The following is a 17,638-nucleotide window of genomic DNA, read 5'->3' as shown; positions in this document are numbered from 1 at the left end:
TAAAAAGAAATGGAATTGAGTTATTTGTAGTGAGGTAGATGGACCTAGAGGCTGTCATACAGAGTGAAGTAAGTCAGAAACAGAAAAACAAATACTGTATGCTAACACATATATACGGAATCTAAAAAAAAAAAAAAAAAAGGTTCTGAAGAACCTAGGGGCAGGACAGGAATAACGACACAGACGTAGAGAATGGACTTGTGGACACGGGGAGGTTGAAGGGTAAGCTGGGATGAAGTGAGAGCATGGCATGGGCATATATACACTACCAAATGTAAAATAGATAGCTAGTGGGAAGCAGCCACATAGCACAGGGAGATCAGGTGCTTTGTGACCACCTAGAGGGGTGGGATAGGGAGGGTATGGGGGAGATGCAAGAGGGAGGAGATATGGGGATATATGTATAGCTGATTCACTTTGTTATAAAGCAGAAAGTAACACACCATTGTAAAGCAATTATACTCCAATAAAGATATTTTTTAAAAAAGCAAATATTCTCATACTAAATATGCAGCTGGTTTGTAAGGCCTTGATAGAAGACAATTGTGATGGAAAGTTTCCTTTGCTTCATCTGATTAATATCTCAGGCTAATAATGCTTTGTATGTATATGCTTAGCTCCCTTGAGAACCTTGGTACCTTTCTGTGACCAGTGTTAGGGAATTGCAGCTGCTTTTGATTGAAACAAACTCAATTGCAGAACTTCATGGTATAGTATATGATTTAGAGTAAAAATATAATTTGTTGGCTTTAAGTAATAATATTTTATTCTCAGGATGCCTTAAAAATACTTCAAGAAAGAATACAATTACTAGGAAATTCATTATTTGATACACATATCTTGGGAAAATAAACATTGATCAAAAGTTTCAAGTAATAAGTCAACTGGAAGAAAGTTTGCCACATCATTTTGGGAAAACCTTTAGAAGACAGACTCTGGTGATTCAAGTTTTTCACACTTTCTTGCCAACATACTTAGTATTATATGCTTTATTTGACAGTCCTTCAATTCCCCACTTTACCCTGCATCATTTTCTAAAAGACTGCTGTTGGTGGTGTTTTTACCCAAGAGCTTCGATGAAAATCTTAAATGCCTTAGTAAGCACATTTGGAGTACACAGGATAAGAACAGACTATATTCTAGCTAACCTCTGTGCCCAGTGTCTCTATACTACTTGTCTTTTTCTGTTCATACAGTACTAAAATCTTTCCCCATGATTTCCTAACTAATATAAATTGATGCTATCCATTTTCAGTCTCCTGAAAAGTTTTACTTAAGAAGAAATCTACTCAGCACTAACCTCAGCAAGTTAGAAGATTGAGGGTAATGGTGAAATTAAAAAAGAATCATGAATAACTGCACTAATCCTCAATGATCTAAAAAAACAAACAAACCAATAAAACCCTACGCTAATCTTCAGATGAAGATTAGAGCCCCAAACGGCAGCTTCTAGACCAGATTGTGAATTTGTGAATTTGTCAAAGCCCAGTTTTAGTGCATTCTCTTTGCCAGCTCTTCACAGCCCCACTTCCCCAGTGCACGGTTCACAGGCTAATCTCTGAACTTTCCATGTGATATCCATCTCATTCTTTTTCTCTTTGGCCTAGTGCCATGATCCAATGTTTCCAGACTCTGTCACATCAGGACTTATCAGGGCTGTGTTTTGTTCTCTCAAGATCTTTTCACAAGAAGTTAGCAAGCTGTCCTGGGAAACTCATCTACACTGGTCTGTAAAGGGAAAACAATTTCATTATGTACTGTGGTTAGTAGGTAAAATATTTGTATTTTGAAGGGCATTATGAGAATCACAATACCTTAAACCAATGGTCTTCAAATTTATTTTTTTTAATGATCATCATCTAGTGATAAAACCCTGTTTTCAAACAAGGTTTTATATAAAACAGGTACAAGTGAAAACGCTCTGGTTAAAGTAGGGGATAAGAAAGGCACACTCCCTTTTTCCGTCCTCCTTGCTCTTTGAGTGACCCCAGAGCATCTCTGAGGAATTTCTGCAGTTCCACAAACACAGCCTGCAAATGATCTCATTAACGCAGTGGGGTAACTGCTGGTGAGAATGCCAGGTATACGGCCAGCACTTTTAGATCAGTGGTTTTCAACAGGGATTGATTTTGTCCCCCGTGGAGGCTTTTGGAAATATCTGAACACACTTTTGGTTGTCATAACTTGGGGAGGAAGGAAGTGTGTGCTGCTGGCATCTAGTGGGTAGTGGACAGGATGTTGTTAAATATCCTACAATGTACAGAACAGCCCCCCACAAGAGAGAGTTTTTCAGCCTGAAATGTCACAGTAGAACTGAGGCTGAGAAAGCCTGCTCTAAAGAGAGTAGGGCACCAGGAGCTGCTGGGGGTGAGGGGAGGAAAGGGGGTCTTTGAGGGCAGGGAGCAAGCCTGCAGCCCCTGGAGTCAGAGCCTTAACTAATGAGTGCTCAGGGTTTGCCCGGGGCTGGGGAAGGGAGAGAAGGCAGAAGCTTTGCAAAATGGTGGCATTTAAAAGTTTGTTACACCTGCAGGTTAACTTGCATTTGTCAGTAGCTAGATCCAAACAAATAAGCTTAGCACTGAGCAAAAATATTAACTAGAAATTTACCTGTGACTAACAACCACCCATGAGTCCCCTCATGAACTCCAAAGTTGCGGGCTTCCTGCCGGTGGGCTGGAGGCAGCAGCTGAGTCTGGAGGCGGCCCTGGTCCAGTCTTCAGGGAGCAGAGCCGAGCCAGGTGCTTAAAGAGGGCTTCCTCGGGGTCCAACCCCCGTCACCTTTCCTCCGGTGTGTTGTCTGCCGCACCCGCTCATCAGCGGGGAGGCTGGTAGGAGCTTCTCTTAGAGGAGAATCCCATCCTCCTTCAGACGTCCTGCGGAGAAGGCAGGTGCCTCCCACGTCCCACATCCTCACACCAAGGAAATGCTCTCTCATCTAAACGCCTCCCGCTGGAGCCCATCCTGACCGCTGACCCGGTCACTACCCGGTGTTGTTCCTCAAAAAGAGATCATTTCGAAATTCAAAAAGGTGAAAAAATATTTCATTACAAGCATTAACCCCTTTAGGCGCTTTTGCTCGCTTCCAGTCTCCTGAATAGGCTTCATTTAAAGGCCCCAGAGGCACCAAGTGACAGTTTTACGCGGGTCATCAGTTCGAAAGCTCTGGAGAGTCTAAGAGAAAACATACAATAAGTCCCCTGCCCACCCCCGCCGTCATTATATAGAAGAGAGAGAGGAAATCCTCCTCACGCGGGGGCCCCTTTTGTGTCGTTCCTGCCAGCGCAGCAGCCCTCCTGCTATATAGACCCGCGCGCCCGCCCCACCGCACTGAACTCGCATCCCCGCATCCAGCAGCCATGGGGAAGGTGAGCCCCGCGCCGGCGGGAGGGGCCCGCAGCCGGGCTGGAGGCCAGGCCTCTGAGCCCTGTCCTTCCCTTCCCTGCAGATCACCTTCTACGAGGACCGGGGCTTCCAGGGCCGCCACTACGAGTGCAGCAGCGACTGCCCCAACCTGCAGCCCTGCTTCGGCCGCTGCAACTCCATCCGGGTGGACAGCGGATGCTGGATGCTCTATGAGCACCCCAACTACCAGGGCCAACAGTACTTCCTGCGGCGCGGCGACTACCCCGACTACCAGCAGTGGATGGGCCTCAACGACTCCGTCCGCTCCTGCCGCCTCATCCCCCACGTGAGTCCGGTTCCCCTGGGCCTGCTGTGCCCTCGGGTCACACCAGTGCTCCAGACACAGTGGTCAGGCTGCAGGACGGTGGCCTTCTTTTGCTGGCTCTAACCGGGTTCTCTTTCCCTTTATTAATGTCTTTAAGGTTTCTTTCCACCGAAAAATTGAGTGATGCAATGCTCTTAATTGAAATTGTATTCTCCTTTGCTAAAATTAAGCTCACCTCTACTGGGCAAAAGTGGTGCACGGCATTAGTTTAGAGCGTCTGTGCCACCGCTGAGGAATAAGCAACAGGTGAACTCCTCACACCCAGGTGCCCTTAGGCTAGTTACTGGGCTACTTCTCTCCTTCCTCATCTGTAAAGCGGGGTTAATAAGGGCAGTTGGTTCATCGAACTGTGATGAGGTCAAAAGGAGATTGCCCAGCACATGGCAAACTACCCCCTCCTCCAAGTATTAACCATTATGAATATCAAGGGTCCCTCAAGTTCTGCTTTTTGATTAGGCAAAACAAATAACCAACAATGTGATTCTAGTAGCACCTGCAAAGCCCACTGCTACCCAAGTAAAGCCTGAGCAGCCTGGAATTCTAGTTAGGGAGGCTTTTATTTGCCTATGACAGAGTCCTATGGAAAATGTACCACTCTGGGGAAATTTGAAACCCCCTCAGAGGGCTGAAAGCCTTGATAGGACCCAGACTGGCATTAGGAGCCTGGAAATCTGGGCTTTTACTTTCCAGCCCTCTTTGATTACAGCCTGAAAGCTCTAGTCATTAGTTTTTCTTAAAAGAAGAAAAGACTTAGAATGGTTGCTCCACGTGTGTCAGGCTGTTGTGAAGATCAAATTAGATAACGCACATGTGAGTCCTCTGCAAACCATGGAAGATACCTTATTAGCAGTTTTTTTGTACCTCAGAATGAATTGCTTATGAGAACCTTTCCTAACAAGGATTTAATGGTGGAAGAAGGAAGAAGGAATTGAGTGGGTACTTGCTGGGAAGGAACAAGCAGATAAAAGAACAAGTGCTCAGGAAGAGACAGACAGGATTTGCCCAGGACTGACAGCCTGCCCTTACATTTTTCTAAAGGTTTTATAATCTATTGATCTAGACAGGCCTCCTTCATGATCTTGAGCTTCTATTTTTATTAATTACCTAAAAGTGTTTTGCCAGACCATATATTAGAGGTGAGAACTGAAACCTAATCGTTACGATGGCTCTTGCTTTTCAGGATTTTAGAATAGCAGGACTCAAAGCAGAAAGGAAGGGATTAAGGAGTTGCCTGGGCTGGACTGCCACCACCTGTGCTTCACTTTGGGGAAAGCGATTCGACTTCCTCTCTTCCCAGCCTCTTCTAATGCTATGGAGTTCCAAAATAATGCCTTTTGCCAGGGATAGATTTGCCTTTTTATTTTAATATCTAATTATTTTTATATCCACCAAGGAGGGTTCCAGACCACCATAAGTCTGTAAAGGAGAGAGCAAAAATTATATATAAAAACTGTCACTTAAGAATGGTACTAAGTAGGTACTAAATATGATTCATGTAGGTTGTGGCCCTAGAAAACTATGGAGCACCATGCATATCTTGATCTGTGTGAATGGCACCCTCTTCAGTTTTGCAGTGTGCAATCTACCCAACTATACCCAGTGGCCCTGGTGTTGGTTGTCTTTTTAATTTGTCATCTTTGATATAGAAAAGATTTTTAAAAATGCCCATTCCCCCAGCAGTGTGAGTGATTGGTTGCTAAAGGCTAGGTTTTCTGACCCTTCCCATCTGCTGATTGCTGAACCCAGACCAGCTCCCACCGGCTGAGGATGTACGAGCGAGAGGACTACCGAGGCCAGATGGCGGAGCTCACGGAAGACTGCTCCTCGCTCCGCGACCGCTTCCACTTCAATGAGCTCCGCTCCCTTCACGTGCTGGAGGGCTGGTGGGTCCTCTATGAGATGCCCGACTACCGCGGGCGGCAGTACCTAGTGAGGCCGGGGGACTACAGGCACTACCACAACTGGGGGGCCCTGGATGCCAGAGTCGGCTCCCTGAGGAGGGCCGTGGATTTCTACTGAAATAGTTTTACTCTATCCTTTTTTCCATCTAAAAGCTAATAAAATATTTCCTGTGTGTTTGATGCAGTAACGTGGTCCTCTCTTCCTTTCAGACTCCTTGGAAGGGCTCAGCAAAAATAAAACTGGGAATGATGTGGATTTTCTTACAAGTGTCAGTGGAAAGGGTGGTGTGGGGTTGCAGTTGAGAGGACAGGCTCTGGAGCCAGAATGCCTGGGTCCACATCCACTTACTAGATTTAGGTGGTCGGCAAGTTACTTAGCATTTCTGTGCCTCAGTTTCCTAATTTGTAAAACTCGGTGTAGTAGTACTCTTCATTTCATAAGTTTGTGGTGTGGATTAAATGACTTATTATTTTAAAATCACTTACACATTTTAGCTTTGCATATCATATAATAGTTTCTAGGAAACTGTTCTGTAAGCTTGCTGGTGAAACAGCTGGTCACCTTTTTAGTACCCTTTTCTTAGGAGAATTCCCTTTTGGAGTTTGCATTCAGTAAGATGGCTAAGTGAAATTGCAGAGGGAGACAGAGTTAGCTAGAGACAGAGGTATCTGACACATCTTCGGTGTGAATACATGTGACTGCCTGAATAGATTTACTAATATATGCGTATCCAGAGCACAAGTATAAGAATTGAGTGCCACCTTAATGAACAGCCCAAAGGACTCTTCCAAACATTTTTCTACTTAAGGGAGGTACAAAACATTCAGGTAGTGTGCACTGATCAAAATGAGCACAGTGGGACAGAAGTAAAGACATAAGGTATGTGATCCGGAAAATAACATACAATCAGGCAAAGTTCTTAAATCTACTATTGGCTATGCTGATACTGTCACCAGACTTGGATCAATTTTGATTACCTCTAGCTCATGAATCAACATTTGATAGTAATCATAGCACCAAGGAAGAAAAAGGTAATGTGGGAACTAATCATTTAATTGAATTCAAAATTTCTTTGCAGGAAGATGAAGTTTATCAAACGAAATCTAAGTAGGTATTCTATCACCCTACTAGATTTTCTTTAATTGAAAATACTAGACTTCTCAATTTCAGATGTTTACACATAATTAAGAAAAAACAAATTACTTCCCAGCTTAGGGGTTTGACTTAATTGTGAAAATGGCAACCTCTTGTTGAAATAAGTTCTTGGTGAGCTGAATGGCCATGATTAGGAAAGAACCACTGCAAATTACTTTCTACTTGAAAATATATACGTATCTAGCAGCTAAGAAATAAGTTGTTTCCGAAATCCCAAATATTATAGGAATAAAGTAGTCAAATTATTTAACATATTACTTCCCTAACACACATGCACATTACAAAATTTTGAAGAAGCTCTAAGGACATTTAGCTCTGTGCTAATACAGTAGTCACTATTACATGACTCTATTTGACTAGAATTCATTTGGCTAAGTCCAAATGAAGATGTGTCATAAGTGTAAAACACACACCAGATTTCAAAGACTTAGTATGAAAAGTAGAAAGGAAAATATCTGAATGTTTTTCAAATCTGTGTAATGTTGAACTGATAATATATTGGATATATTAGGTTTAATAAAATCTGTTATTAAAGTTGATTTTACTTGTTTCTTTTAACCATTGTAATTTGCTTACTAGAAAAATTAAGATTACCTTTATGCCTCTTTTTATAATTCTATTGATCGTACCCCCAGGCTAAAAAGGTGAGTTGTAATTTGTATGCAGATACAGCTCAGTCTGATACTTGAGTTATATGAAATCCTAAAAATTAGGAGATGGCAGAGAACATGTTTAAGTGTTACATAGTCATTGGACATCCATTGCCTTATGAGGAGATACTCAGTGAAATTATAATTTTCACCTATCACTGACTGAGGCAGTGAGGGAGTGGGTCCCCATCTTGTCTCATCATATGGATGTTCCATTAACTACATTGAACTTGAAGTTTCAACAACACATGTGAGTTACCCGCCCTTCTACAGATACAAGTCCCTTCTTTCCTCAGCTAATTTTCCCTCCTCTCCCTCTCCCTGTCCAGGGATGGCCCTTCATTTATAGCATTTTCATTCTGGAAGCTGCCATGTTTCCCTCCCCTAACTTTTCAAACACTGTTGTCATTGTTATAGATTTTATAAAGAGCTTGAAAAATAACTGGCTAAAAATATTCATCTTTGACTCTTTAACTACTCTGGCCAAATCAATATATTAACCATTGTTGAGCGACATCACATGCTAGTATTTAGAACAACCAGATTTTTTAAGAGATGTAATGACGAGAAAAAGACAGGAAACTGCTGAAGAGATAAAAAATGATAAGTACAATGGAAAGTGAGAAAGAATAGTTGGATGTTCTGGAAGCCACTGTCATCCAATGCTGGAATGTCAAGAGGAATTGCAGCTGAATACAGGCTATACAATTCTTTTTAAAAAAGGTTATGTAGGGTATTGTGCATAGAGTTCAGATTGCAAATATTCAACAAGAGGACACCAGGTCTCATTCATACACAGGGGTTTTCTTTTCCATCTATGTGTTTACTCTACTTTTTCAACTATTGAAAAAAATCAGATAAGATGGAGTTCAATTTGATAATCCCTGAAATTTAAAGGATGTATATATGGTCCGGGAGGAAGGATAATAAAATAAGAGGGATGCTTCCTGCCTTATTAATGGTCCTGACACATCCATGGGCTTTTGCTAGGTACAAAGAATAAATTCTTGCTCCAAATATGGGATGACAGTTAAGTCCCGAATTTCAGTTATAGAGTAATTCAAAGGGAGAGATTTTCCCTTCAGGATGCAAGCCTTGATATTTTGCAGAAACACTTGAATATATTTGTCAAATAGTTTGATGAGAGTAGCGTTTTGTGGAATTTGAAAAATAAAACCTAGAGAATTTGGATAATCCATGAACTACTTATTAACATGCGCAGCAGAAAACCTGAATATTGTATGCTGTTCTTTGTGAACAAAATGCTAATAAAATAAAGGCAAAGAAAAAGACATATCAAAAAGGGAAACTTTTTTTCTGTTTTAAATCAGGGGCTGGTTTTCAACACTCAGTTCAAGTACTTTTTTTTTAACAAGATGAGGCCAATGGAAAGTTTCCAGGATGTTTGTTCTGACATGCAATTATTTTTACCCTGCCACATTTGTAGCCATAGAGAAAGATGCTGTCAGGCTGACTGACCGAAGGAGTTCTCCACAGTCAAGGAAACTAGAATTTTGATAAAAGACTAAATAATGAGGTGATAAATTGTCTATGGCACTTCAGAGGTAAAGAGTCACTTTCTCAAGAGTTATGTGTACTGATTGATTTCATGAAAAACCCTTTACCCTAGACAATAGAGGAGCTGAATGTCATACTTAATAATTAAATGGGAAAAGAGAAACTGAAATATTTGATTCCTAACCAATATACATTAATAATAGCTCAACGTGACAAGCAGTGTACATTTCACACAAGAGGCTCACTTGTGATACATATGTACGGATTATGTTCACTCACAAGTTTATGTCAGACGTTAGCCAAATCGATTATAATATCAAATTAGAGAGGGAAAAAGGAGCATGCAGAATGAGTAGATTTGTCAGCAAGATTCAGAGTTTATTTACTATTTTGTAGTTTATATTTCAACTTTGTGAAAAAGGAAGGCAGTGAAGCATTTTCAAAACTACCTTTTCAGAAACTCTCAGACTACAGACATGCTGTCCTCAGAACAGCCATTAGCGGAGGAGAGGATGTCACACATCCCTCAACTGATGTGAAAAGCTACGCCTTTCCCATGTCTTTGTCTTTAATTGTGCCTATGTGCTTTATATCTGTTAAAACTGGTATTCCCAACTACTAACAGCTCAGCTCTTGGAAGAATACCTCAATATTAGTCTGCTGTGCTTCAGCACAAGTTATCATATGATATAGTGAAGTGAGAATGACCTTGGGGTCAGAAGCCCCTGACTTGAGCTCCTTGCTCCTCAATGCATAGACCTGTGGCTTTGGGCATATCATCAAACCTTTCAGAGTCATGATTGTTTTGTCTGCTAAATGGAGGGAGTGACATACTGTATGGATTTGCCTTGCACAGAGCCAGACTGGGTGTTTAGTATGTGTCTTTTCCTTTCCTCATTGAAATTGATTGCTCTGTCTACCTGGTGGTTCACAGTGGGACATTTGCTATGTTGAAGGCATTAGGTAAATCATGGATTTCAGAGCCTTCCATTTACTCATCAGTCAAGTGAGGATATTGAGAAAAGTGAGACAAACCGTCTAGTCAAGTAGCTAGCATGTAATCAATGCTAGTTTGATTTTCATTCTTTTCTTAATTTAAAAGGACTGTATTTGAGATTAATAGCTGACTATATTAGATTTAAGAAATATAACAATCTACTCTTTCCATTATTGGATTGGTTTTCCCTAATGAGTTGCCATCACTAAATAACAAAATAATAGAAAAAAAACTTAGAACAGAAAATCTTGGTTCTCTGAATTCCAGTATGTCTCTATTACATATTGATAAGATTACGCACAACGTCTTCCTATTTTAACTCCATTAGTAAGTTATTTCAGCCTGTAAAGTATTCTCAAAGTACAATCAGGGTTTATCATCCATTTATAAAGTTTCACTTATCCTGGTCTTGTTCTTCCTTTGTTCAGAAAGGAAGCTGATCAATGGAGAAAGGGAGGGACCCAGGAAGAGGGTGGTGACATCTGAACTGAAATCTGCTCTGATCTGAGAAACAAACTTCTGAGTTGTTTTGTCTCCTTTGCTGCAAATGCTATTATTGCCAGTCAATGCATTGTGATGCACAAGGGCTAGTGTGAAATGGAAATTTCTCTTTTAGGAACCAGGAAATAAGTTACGAATAAAAGAAGGCTCATCCAGTGAAAGGAGATGGTCTCTCTCTGGGCATCAGTGTTGACTGAATGCAGAGAACCTGGAAATTTATTCAGGAGTTTTTGGAACTCTAAACAAAAAAAAATCACTGAACATCATCAGGGTCCTCAAATTCTATCCAGAACTGAAACCAGGTAAGTGGTGGTCCCTCTGAATATTTTTTGCAATTGAAATCTGATTGTTTCCAGAGTGGTACTCCTGAGTTACCATATTTTATTCAGGCAAGTTTTATACATATTATCAGCCAAATGTTAGAAGAAGAAAAGAGCATTGTCACAAGAATAATTTATCTCTGTATTCCTCATCAACTACTGTCTCTTCCTTTCTGAATGTAGGTGTGTCCTGACCAAGGATGGCTGAATATCCTCCTCTATTATCTCCTTCCTCCTCCTTACAAAATGTGAACCCTGTTCAAGGGTTCAGCCTTCTCCACGTGCTCTGTGATTCTCAGGGAAGGTGATCCCACCTCCAGCTCAAAAGTGGTTACTAGTCCTAGACCAATTGTGATGATCCTGCCTGCCTATCCAATGACGGAACTCAGCTTTCAGCCAGACAGATCATGGCGTTCTCCTGGTGACTGATACCAGATGAGAGTTGACATATGACCTGAACTGGTGCAAACATACTAAATCTTGAGTTAATGTTATTCTATTTTTGGAGTAAAACCTTTTTCTTTGTCCTGCTGGGTCATCCGAGTGGCTATTTTAGCCGTCTTGAAACTTCATTGGTAGGTTTATAGTACTTGAAAAGTCCAGAAACGATCCCATCTTAAGAAAGCCAATGCATGGAGACAGGCAGAGCCAAGGAAACTGCAGAGAAGCTGGAGTCCTATTTTAACCATCCTTGGAGACTCCCCTCTCTGAACTTCCTACTATGGGAGATACTAAATATAATTTAAGCTAATTTGAGGTGGAGTTTCTATTACATGGAGCCCAAAGCGTTGTATCTGAGAAAGGGAAAAACCGCTTCTATCTTAAGCTCCTGAGAAGGCCCTCATGAGTTTAATCCAATTATATTTTTCCAAATCCCAGACACTAGGTGGAATGGATTTGGGCACGTAATCAAGTCCAGCCCATTATGGTCAAAGAGCTTCAGTCTGCAAACTGAAAATTTTGGGGAACTGAACTTTCTTTCAATTCCTCACTGGATATGAATGAGAATGAACCAAGCTCTGGTGTCTACACTAAACCAATGATTCCCCTTTTTTTCTTATGCCATTTTAGATTGAATTTTCTGTTCCTTGCAACTGAAAGCATCTTACATGAAAGTTAAGCCTCTGAAACATACTAGTTTTGATATATTTCTGGTTGAGTTTTCACTTTTTGAGCCTGTGATTGACAGTCTAATGATGGCAGTCATTTTCTCAAAAAGTTTGCAGGATTTGAAAAGGCCAGAAGCCCATTCCTTAACAATAAATAAATCTTCAATCAGGAAAGTAAACCAATGTGAAAAAATGGGCAACATACCTTTTTGCTTTTAAAATTTACAGCCAGTGGAGAACCTCTCCTAGAGTTCCTTCCTTTACTCAATTCGAGCAGAGAGCATAGCAGATTGGTTTCCAAGAGGCACTTTGTTTTCCAAGAGGTCATGAGACAATCTGGAGAAAGTAAGAGATCATCTTGGTCATAACCACTGTGCTGTGTTTTCACTTCTCTCAGGCCAAGCACAAATAGTTCATGCTCTATGTTAGGAAAATAACAAAAGTTGATACCTGTAAAAACTTTTATTTGTATAATAACATGACATATTTTTAAAAATAGTTACACTGATATTAATGCTGGACTTTTCAAATAGTCCTGCTGGGAAGTTATTTACATTTCTATGGTTCAGAAGTATTTTTGGAATTTTTTTTTTGAAACTCTGCTATCATATTTGACATTTCTTTTTTGATAATTGTCCAAGATAACAAATTTCCTGAATTTGTTCCTGAATGTAGAACTGACTTATTCATCAGGACTGATGACTAAGGGGGACAAATTAGGTGAGTGATTAAACTGGGCAATACAGTTTTTGATTAAAAAATTGAGGTTAAGAAAAAGTTATGTATGCAGACAATTGCAGAATATTTTCCCTCTGATTTGAGTGGGACCACAAAAAATACTTGCTATTGTCAACTACAAATTGGTACTTGCCATGGGCGCTTGCCGTCTGCCTCTGCAAGGATTAGATCACATGCGGTAGCAGCTACTGACTTTCCACAGCCCCTGAAAGGCGCTCAGGGTGCAGAGAAGAGATGAGGCGGTCTGTGCTCTGGGAAAAACTGGCAGAACAGGTCTTCAGAGAGTTAGAAATTTTCAGAAGCCCATTTTATGAGCCCAGTTCTTGTATTTCCTCATATCTAGAAAAGCACTAAAATCCTTCCTTGTGCCATCTGCTCCTTGTGACTAGCAGAAACCTTCTGCAAAAAAATATGTGCTTGATTTCATGTATTCCCCCTTCACCAGAATCACATATATACTGACCTTCCCCCATACCTCTTTGGAGCAGTTTCTCAGAGCTATCTGAGATGCTGTCTCCAGGGCTATAGTCCTCATTTTGCCCCAAATAAAACTTAAGTCACAACTCTCATGTTGTGCATATTCTTTTAAGGCCACACTACCATCTTCAGAAAAATATAAAAATGTTTAATAAATCAACAAACATTTTCCTGGAAGAATACTAGACCACTGGGAGAAATGCATTCTTATGGTTATGAAAGCTCTTTCCTCTTTAAGAATATTCTTTAAAAATGAAAATATTCCTGAGTGGTAGAATTGCAGAATAAACTAATAATAAAAAATAACTTGGTGAGAAAAGTGGGGACTGGCAGAGATATTATTAAATACATGACTGTTGAAAGGAAAGGAGGGGTGTCTATCTGAAAAAAAAAATCTGTATCTAATCTGAAATCTTGCCTAGGCCTTACCTATGGGGCAGGAAAAGAATGGATACTATGTGATAACCTCCACATAACAAAAGTAGGTAATGGGAAGAAAGGCAGTCCCAGGTCACTATAAATGATAGAATTTACTGTATCTCACTTTCATCAATTCAAAATCTCCCTCTACTCTCAACCTTCTCACATTCAGAAAGACTTTACGGCTTCCTTTTTGTTTGTGAAGACACTTAGACCTTTATGATTTAATACATCACAGGGAGTTTTAGACTTCAGTCTCAAGGATACTGCTCATTTTCTATGGCACAAAGGGAACAAAAAGTGACTTTTTTCTTTAAAAGATAATAACTTTAAGTACATTTTCCACATCTGCCAGCATTTTTATATCAAAGATTTGTCATGTCTGTTTCTGAAAGGAATTGAGATGATTTAGAGATTAAAGTATACAGGGAAAGAGGCATTTAAGTCTAAAACAAACCAAATCCCATTTCAAATAAACAAAACACACTTTAGTTGAGCAGATCTCAACTAAAGTGCTCAAAAGCACTTTGGGGCAGTGAAGTAATGGTCTCCAAGCTCTGCAGCATCTACTGCAAATAAGGGAAGTGTAACGGGCTAAACAGCTTTTATTTTCTGACAATATAAAGTGAGTTCATTCATCTCTAGAAATACATTTTTGCTTAGACTGAAACACCAGCTTAAATTTACAGTGAAAACCCTGGTTTATGAATGGAGGAACTTTTGCTGGAATATGCATAGGTAAGAGAAGGTGGCTTTCTGGGAGCAAGTGGATACTTTCCTCAAGTAAAATCAGCTGTATCAGGAGTAACAGGACTTGGACACTTGTAAAAACACAGAGTAACTATTGCAACTCAATACTAAAAAGACACAGAACTGAATTTAAAATGAGTGAAAGGATCTGAATAGAATTTCTCCAAAGAAAATATGAAAAGATGCTCAACATTATTAGCCATCAGGGAAATGAAAACCAAAACCCCCATGAGATAACACTTCACATCCACTGGGGTGGCTATAATATAATAAAATAAAAAAACAGATAATAACAAGTGTTGGACAGGATGTGGAGAAATTGGAACTCTCATACAAGGCCTGTAGGAATGTAAATAGTACAGTGGCTTTGGAAAACAGTCTGCCAGTTCCTCTAATAGGTAAACTTAGATTTACCATGTTATCCGGTAATTCCAATGCTAGATATTTACCCATGAGAAATGAAAAGATATGTCCACATAAAAACTTACAAACAAATGTCCATAGCAGCATTATTCATACTAACCTAAGATAGAAACGACCCAATATTTGGGTGATGAATGGATAGAAAAAATATGATATATTCATACAATGGAATATTGTTCAACAGTAAAAATAAATGAAGTACATGTGACAACATGGGTGAACCTTTTGCTAAGCAAAAGAAGCTAGTCACTAAGGATCATATATTGTATGAGTCAATTAATAGAAAATTTCCAGAATAGACAAATCTATAAAGACAGAAAGTGTATTGGTGGTTGCCTAGGGGTCAGTGAATTGTTGGGTAGTATGTGAATTATATCTTAATAAAGCTGTTAAACCAAAACACAGAGGAAGGCTTCAGGGTATGTGGCTCACAATGCCACAGATAAAATAATCTTAGAATTTTTAAAACCAATTTATTTCTTCTTACTAATAACTTTCTTTAATTCCCTGCTCTACAGTAGGATTTTATATTTGATCCTTTAGCAGCAAAGTTGATAAAAAGATGTTTTTGAACAAGTGGATGTGCATAAGGTATAAGTGGTTTCCACAATGTCCTACACAGTCAGCAACAGATGTGTGAAGAGAATCCTCGTCTTTCAACCTAAGACTCGGTGTCTTAGCAACACGACCCTTTAAGTTTCTGGTTCCAAGTCCAGAAAATAAAGTTGTATTAAAACGCAAGGTGATGTAGTCACAGGGATGTGCTATTAAATTAAAAATGTATGGAATTTGACTCCAGACAGTACAAACAAGTCAGAGCTCATTCAAGCCAAAGTTAAATGGAAATATTTCTTACCTCAAATTGTGATTTTTAAAAGGGCCTATTTTTTTGTTGTTGTTCCTTGCAAGAGTGATTTCTCAGGGAAAAGACACAATCTGTTGGTTGACAATCAGTTTTTTTTCCCCTGACCTCTCACTCATTTATTTTAAAATTATATTTAGAGCTCAGCATATTATTTGTATGAAGAAATACTGATGGAAAATAGGACAGAAAGAACAGAGTGCTCTAAAACAGGCTAGGAGGAGTTGAAGTTTGAAGAGAGCTTTTTGGCAACTCAAACCCTCATTTCAATCAGCTCTGTCCTTTTTAATAGCTCAAGTCAAATGAAGTCTTTACTGTCATCTCTGTTTCCCAGAGGAAATAACAATGCTCTCTAGTTGAAAGGGACAAAGAAAGGCAAATACAATCCTAAATGTTTCTCTGTTTGGTCTCTCAAACCTTTAACTTCTCATTTTTTGTGTTCCTGTTAACATTTCTGTTATCTTCCTTAAAGGCTCTGAGCTATGTTTCAGACGTTTGGTCTCTCTGGTATCTAAATGAGTTCCCTCTTGCAGAGTAGGGGCTCAAAAATGTCGCTGAGAGTGTTGGTCTTTGTTTCAGTGGGTAGTGGGTTTTATTCCCCCACTTTCACACTGTCAGCCCCTAAACATCCCAACTTTCTGAGACCTACACTTTTGTCTTCCCCTATCTCTTCACAAAATGAATTACATTTCTAGGAATGAGGGCCTATGTCTAGTTTGGGACCATGGTTTGGTTTTAAAATCAACTTGAAAAGTGTAGAGGTTGCTTTGTAGTTGTTGACCTCACATGCTGACAGGAAGAAACAAAGAGATCAGCTGGGTAACCAACAGAAAGTGCAGTCACTAAGGCTTCAGAAGAAAATGCCAAACTTTCAACTCTATTTGTCTGTACGTTGTTTCAATTGGCTGTGTCTTTTTTGGGCACTCACTTTACAATTGGGCCGATTAACAATGTTCAGGGAAGTACTGCTGGCCTCTGGTGGTGAATGGAATTAAAAGGAAGCCATGTCCAGCCTCTTCCTAACTCCATGTCTACCATGTGGAAAGGACATAAAATTTGGCTAAACATAAAGGTTTATTAGCAAGCAGGCAAAACAAAGCAGGGGCCAATAATTGAGCTAGAGAAAGCACGTGGCAAAACTGCTCATAGCAGCAGTCTTGGGACAATTTAAGTATTTGTGGCAGAAAATTTGGTCATTACCTCCATTATTGACTATTCTTTTAAAAAACTTGATTCCTGTCTTTTTCGTTGTTTTCATAGTGTCTGCTTTGTTGGTATTCACAGTTTTACTTCAATTTTAGAAGTAGAGTATAAATAAATTTAAAACCAGATACAGTGTGAGTTGCCATGCAGTGACAAATTGGTCCTTAAAAAAACTGCTGTGTCCACTTAAGCCTCATCTAATGCTCTGATCAATGATTTGAGCTATTTCACTTGTTGTTAACTACCTGAAATATCTTTCCCCTTTTAGGCTGCCAAATCATGCTACTCTCTCCTTCAAAACCTTGCTCTCAATTTATATCCCTCATCCTTCCTGTTACTCAAAATTTTAAAAAAATCAAAACCAACAACTCTTGGGTTATGTTTGACTATTCTTCGTTTACTATTCTATATGTAACTCACCTTTCAGCTTTTTCTTCAATGTATATCAAATAATCACATCATTTCTCCTTAGCTCTGATACTTGCACACAGGACTGAGCCTACCGTTGCTTTTTGTCCGGATCACTACAATATTTTCATAATAAGGTTCTCCGCTTCTACCTTTTCCTTCTAGTCTATTTTCTACACAGCAGCCAGCGTGATCCTTTTTAACGTAAGTCATATGATGTTACTTTTCTGCTAAAACTCTGGCAAAGTATTTCCATTCAATCAAAGTAAAAGCTTAAGTCCTTAATATGGCTTACAAGTCCCTACATAACCTGACTCTGTTATCTCTCTAGCCTCCTTGTCTACTATTCTCCCATTATTTTACTCTGAAACAGTTACATGGAGGAAGCCAGCACACTCTTACTTTAGAGCTTTTTCTTTAGCTGTAACTCTGGTAAGTTCTTCTCCAGATTTCTTGACTAGCAATTTTGTAACCTTCA

The 17,638-nt window shown here is 39.7% G+C and overlaps 1 protein-coding gene across 1 annotated transcript; it reads left to right on the top strand.

Annotated features, from left to right (window-relative positions):
- Positions 1-3,356: 3,356 nt before the first annotated feature.
- Positions 3,357-5,746, top strand: LOC114897264 (gamma-crystallin F-like). Its single transcript, XM_029226072.1, has 3 exons — positions 3,357-3,365; positions 3,446-3,688; positions 5,474-5,746. Exons 1-3 carry the CDS (start codon positions 3,357-3,359, stop codon positions 5,744-5,746), a joined length of 525 nt encoding a protein of 174 aa, XP_029081905.1.
- Positions 5,747-17,638: the final 11,892 nt, after the last annotated feature.

Source organism: Monodon monoceros, unplaced genomic scaffold (assembly GCF_005190385.1).
Source record: "Monodon monoceros isolate NGI ecotype Baffin Bay Population unplaced genomic scaffold, NGI_Narwhal_1 Super_Scaffold_16, whole genome shotgun sequence".
Taxonomy (NCBI): Eukaryota; Metazoa; Chordata; class Mammalia; order Artiodactyla; family Monodontidae; genus Monodon; species Monodon monoceros.
This window is presented reverse-complemented; position numbering and strand designations above follow the sequence as displayed.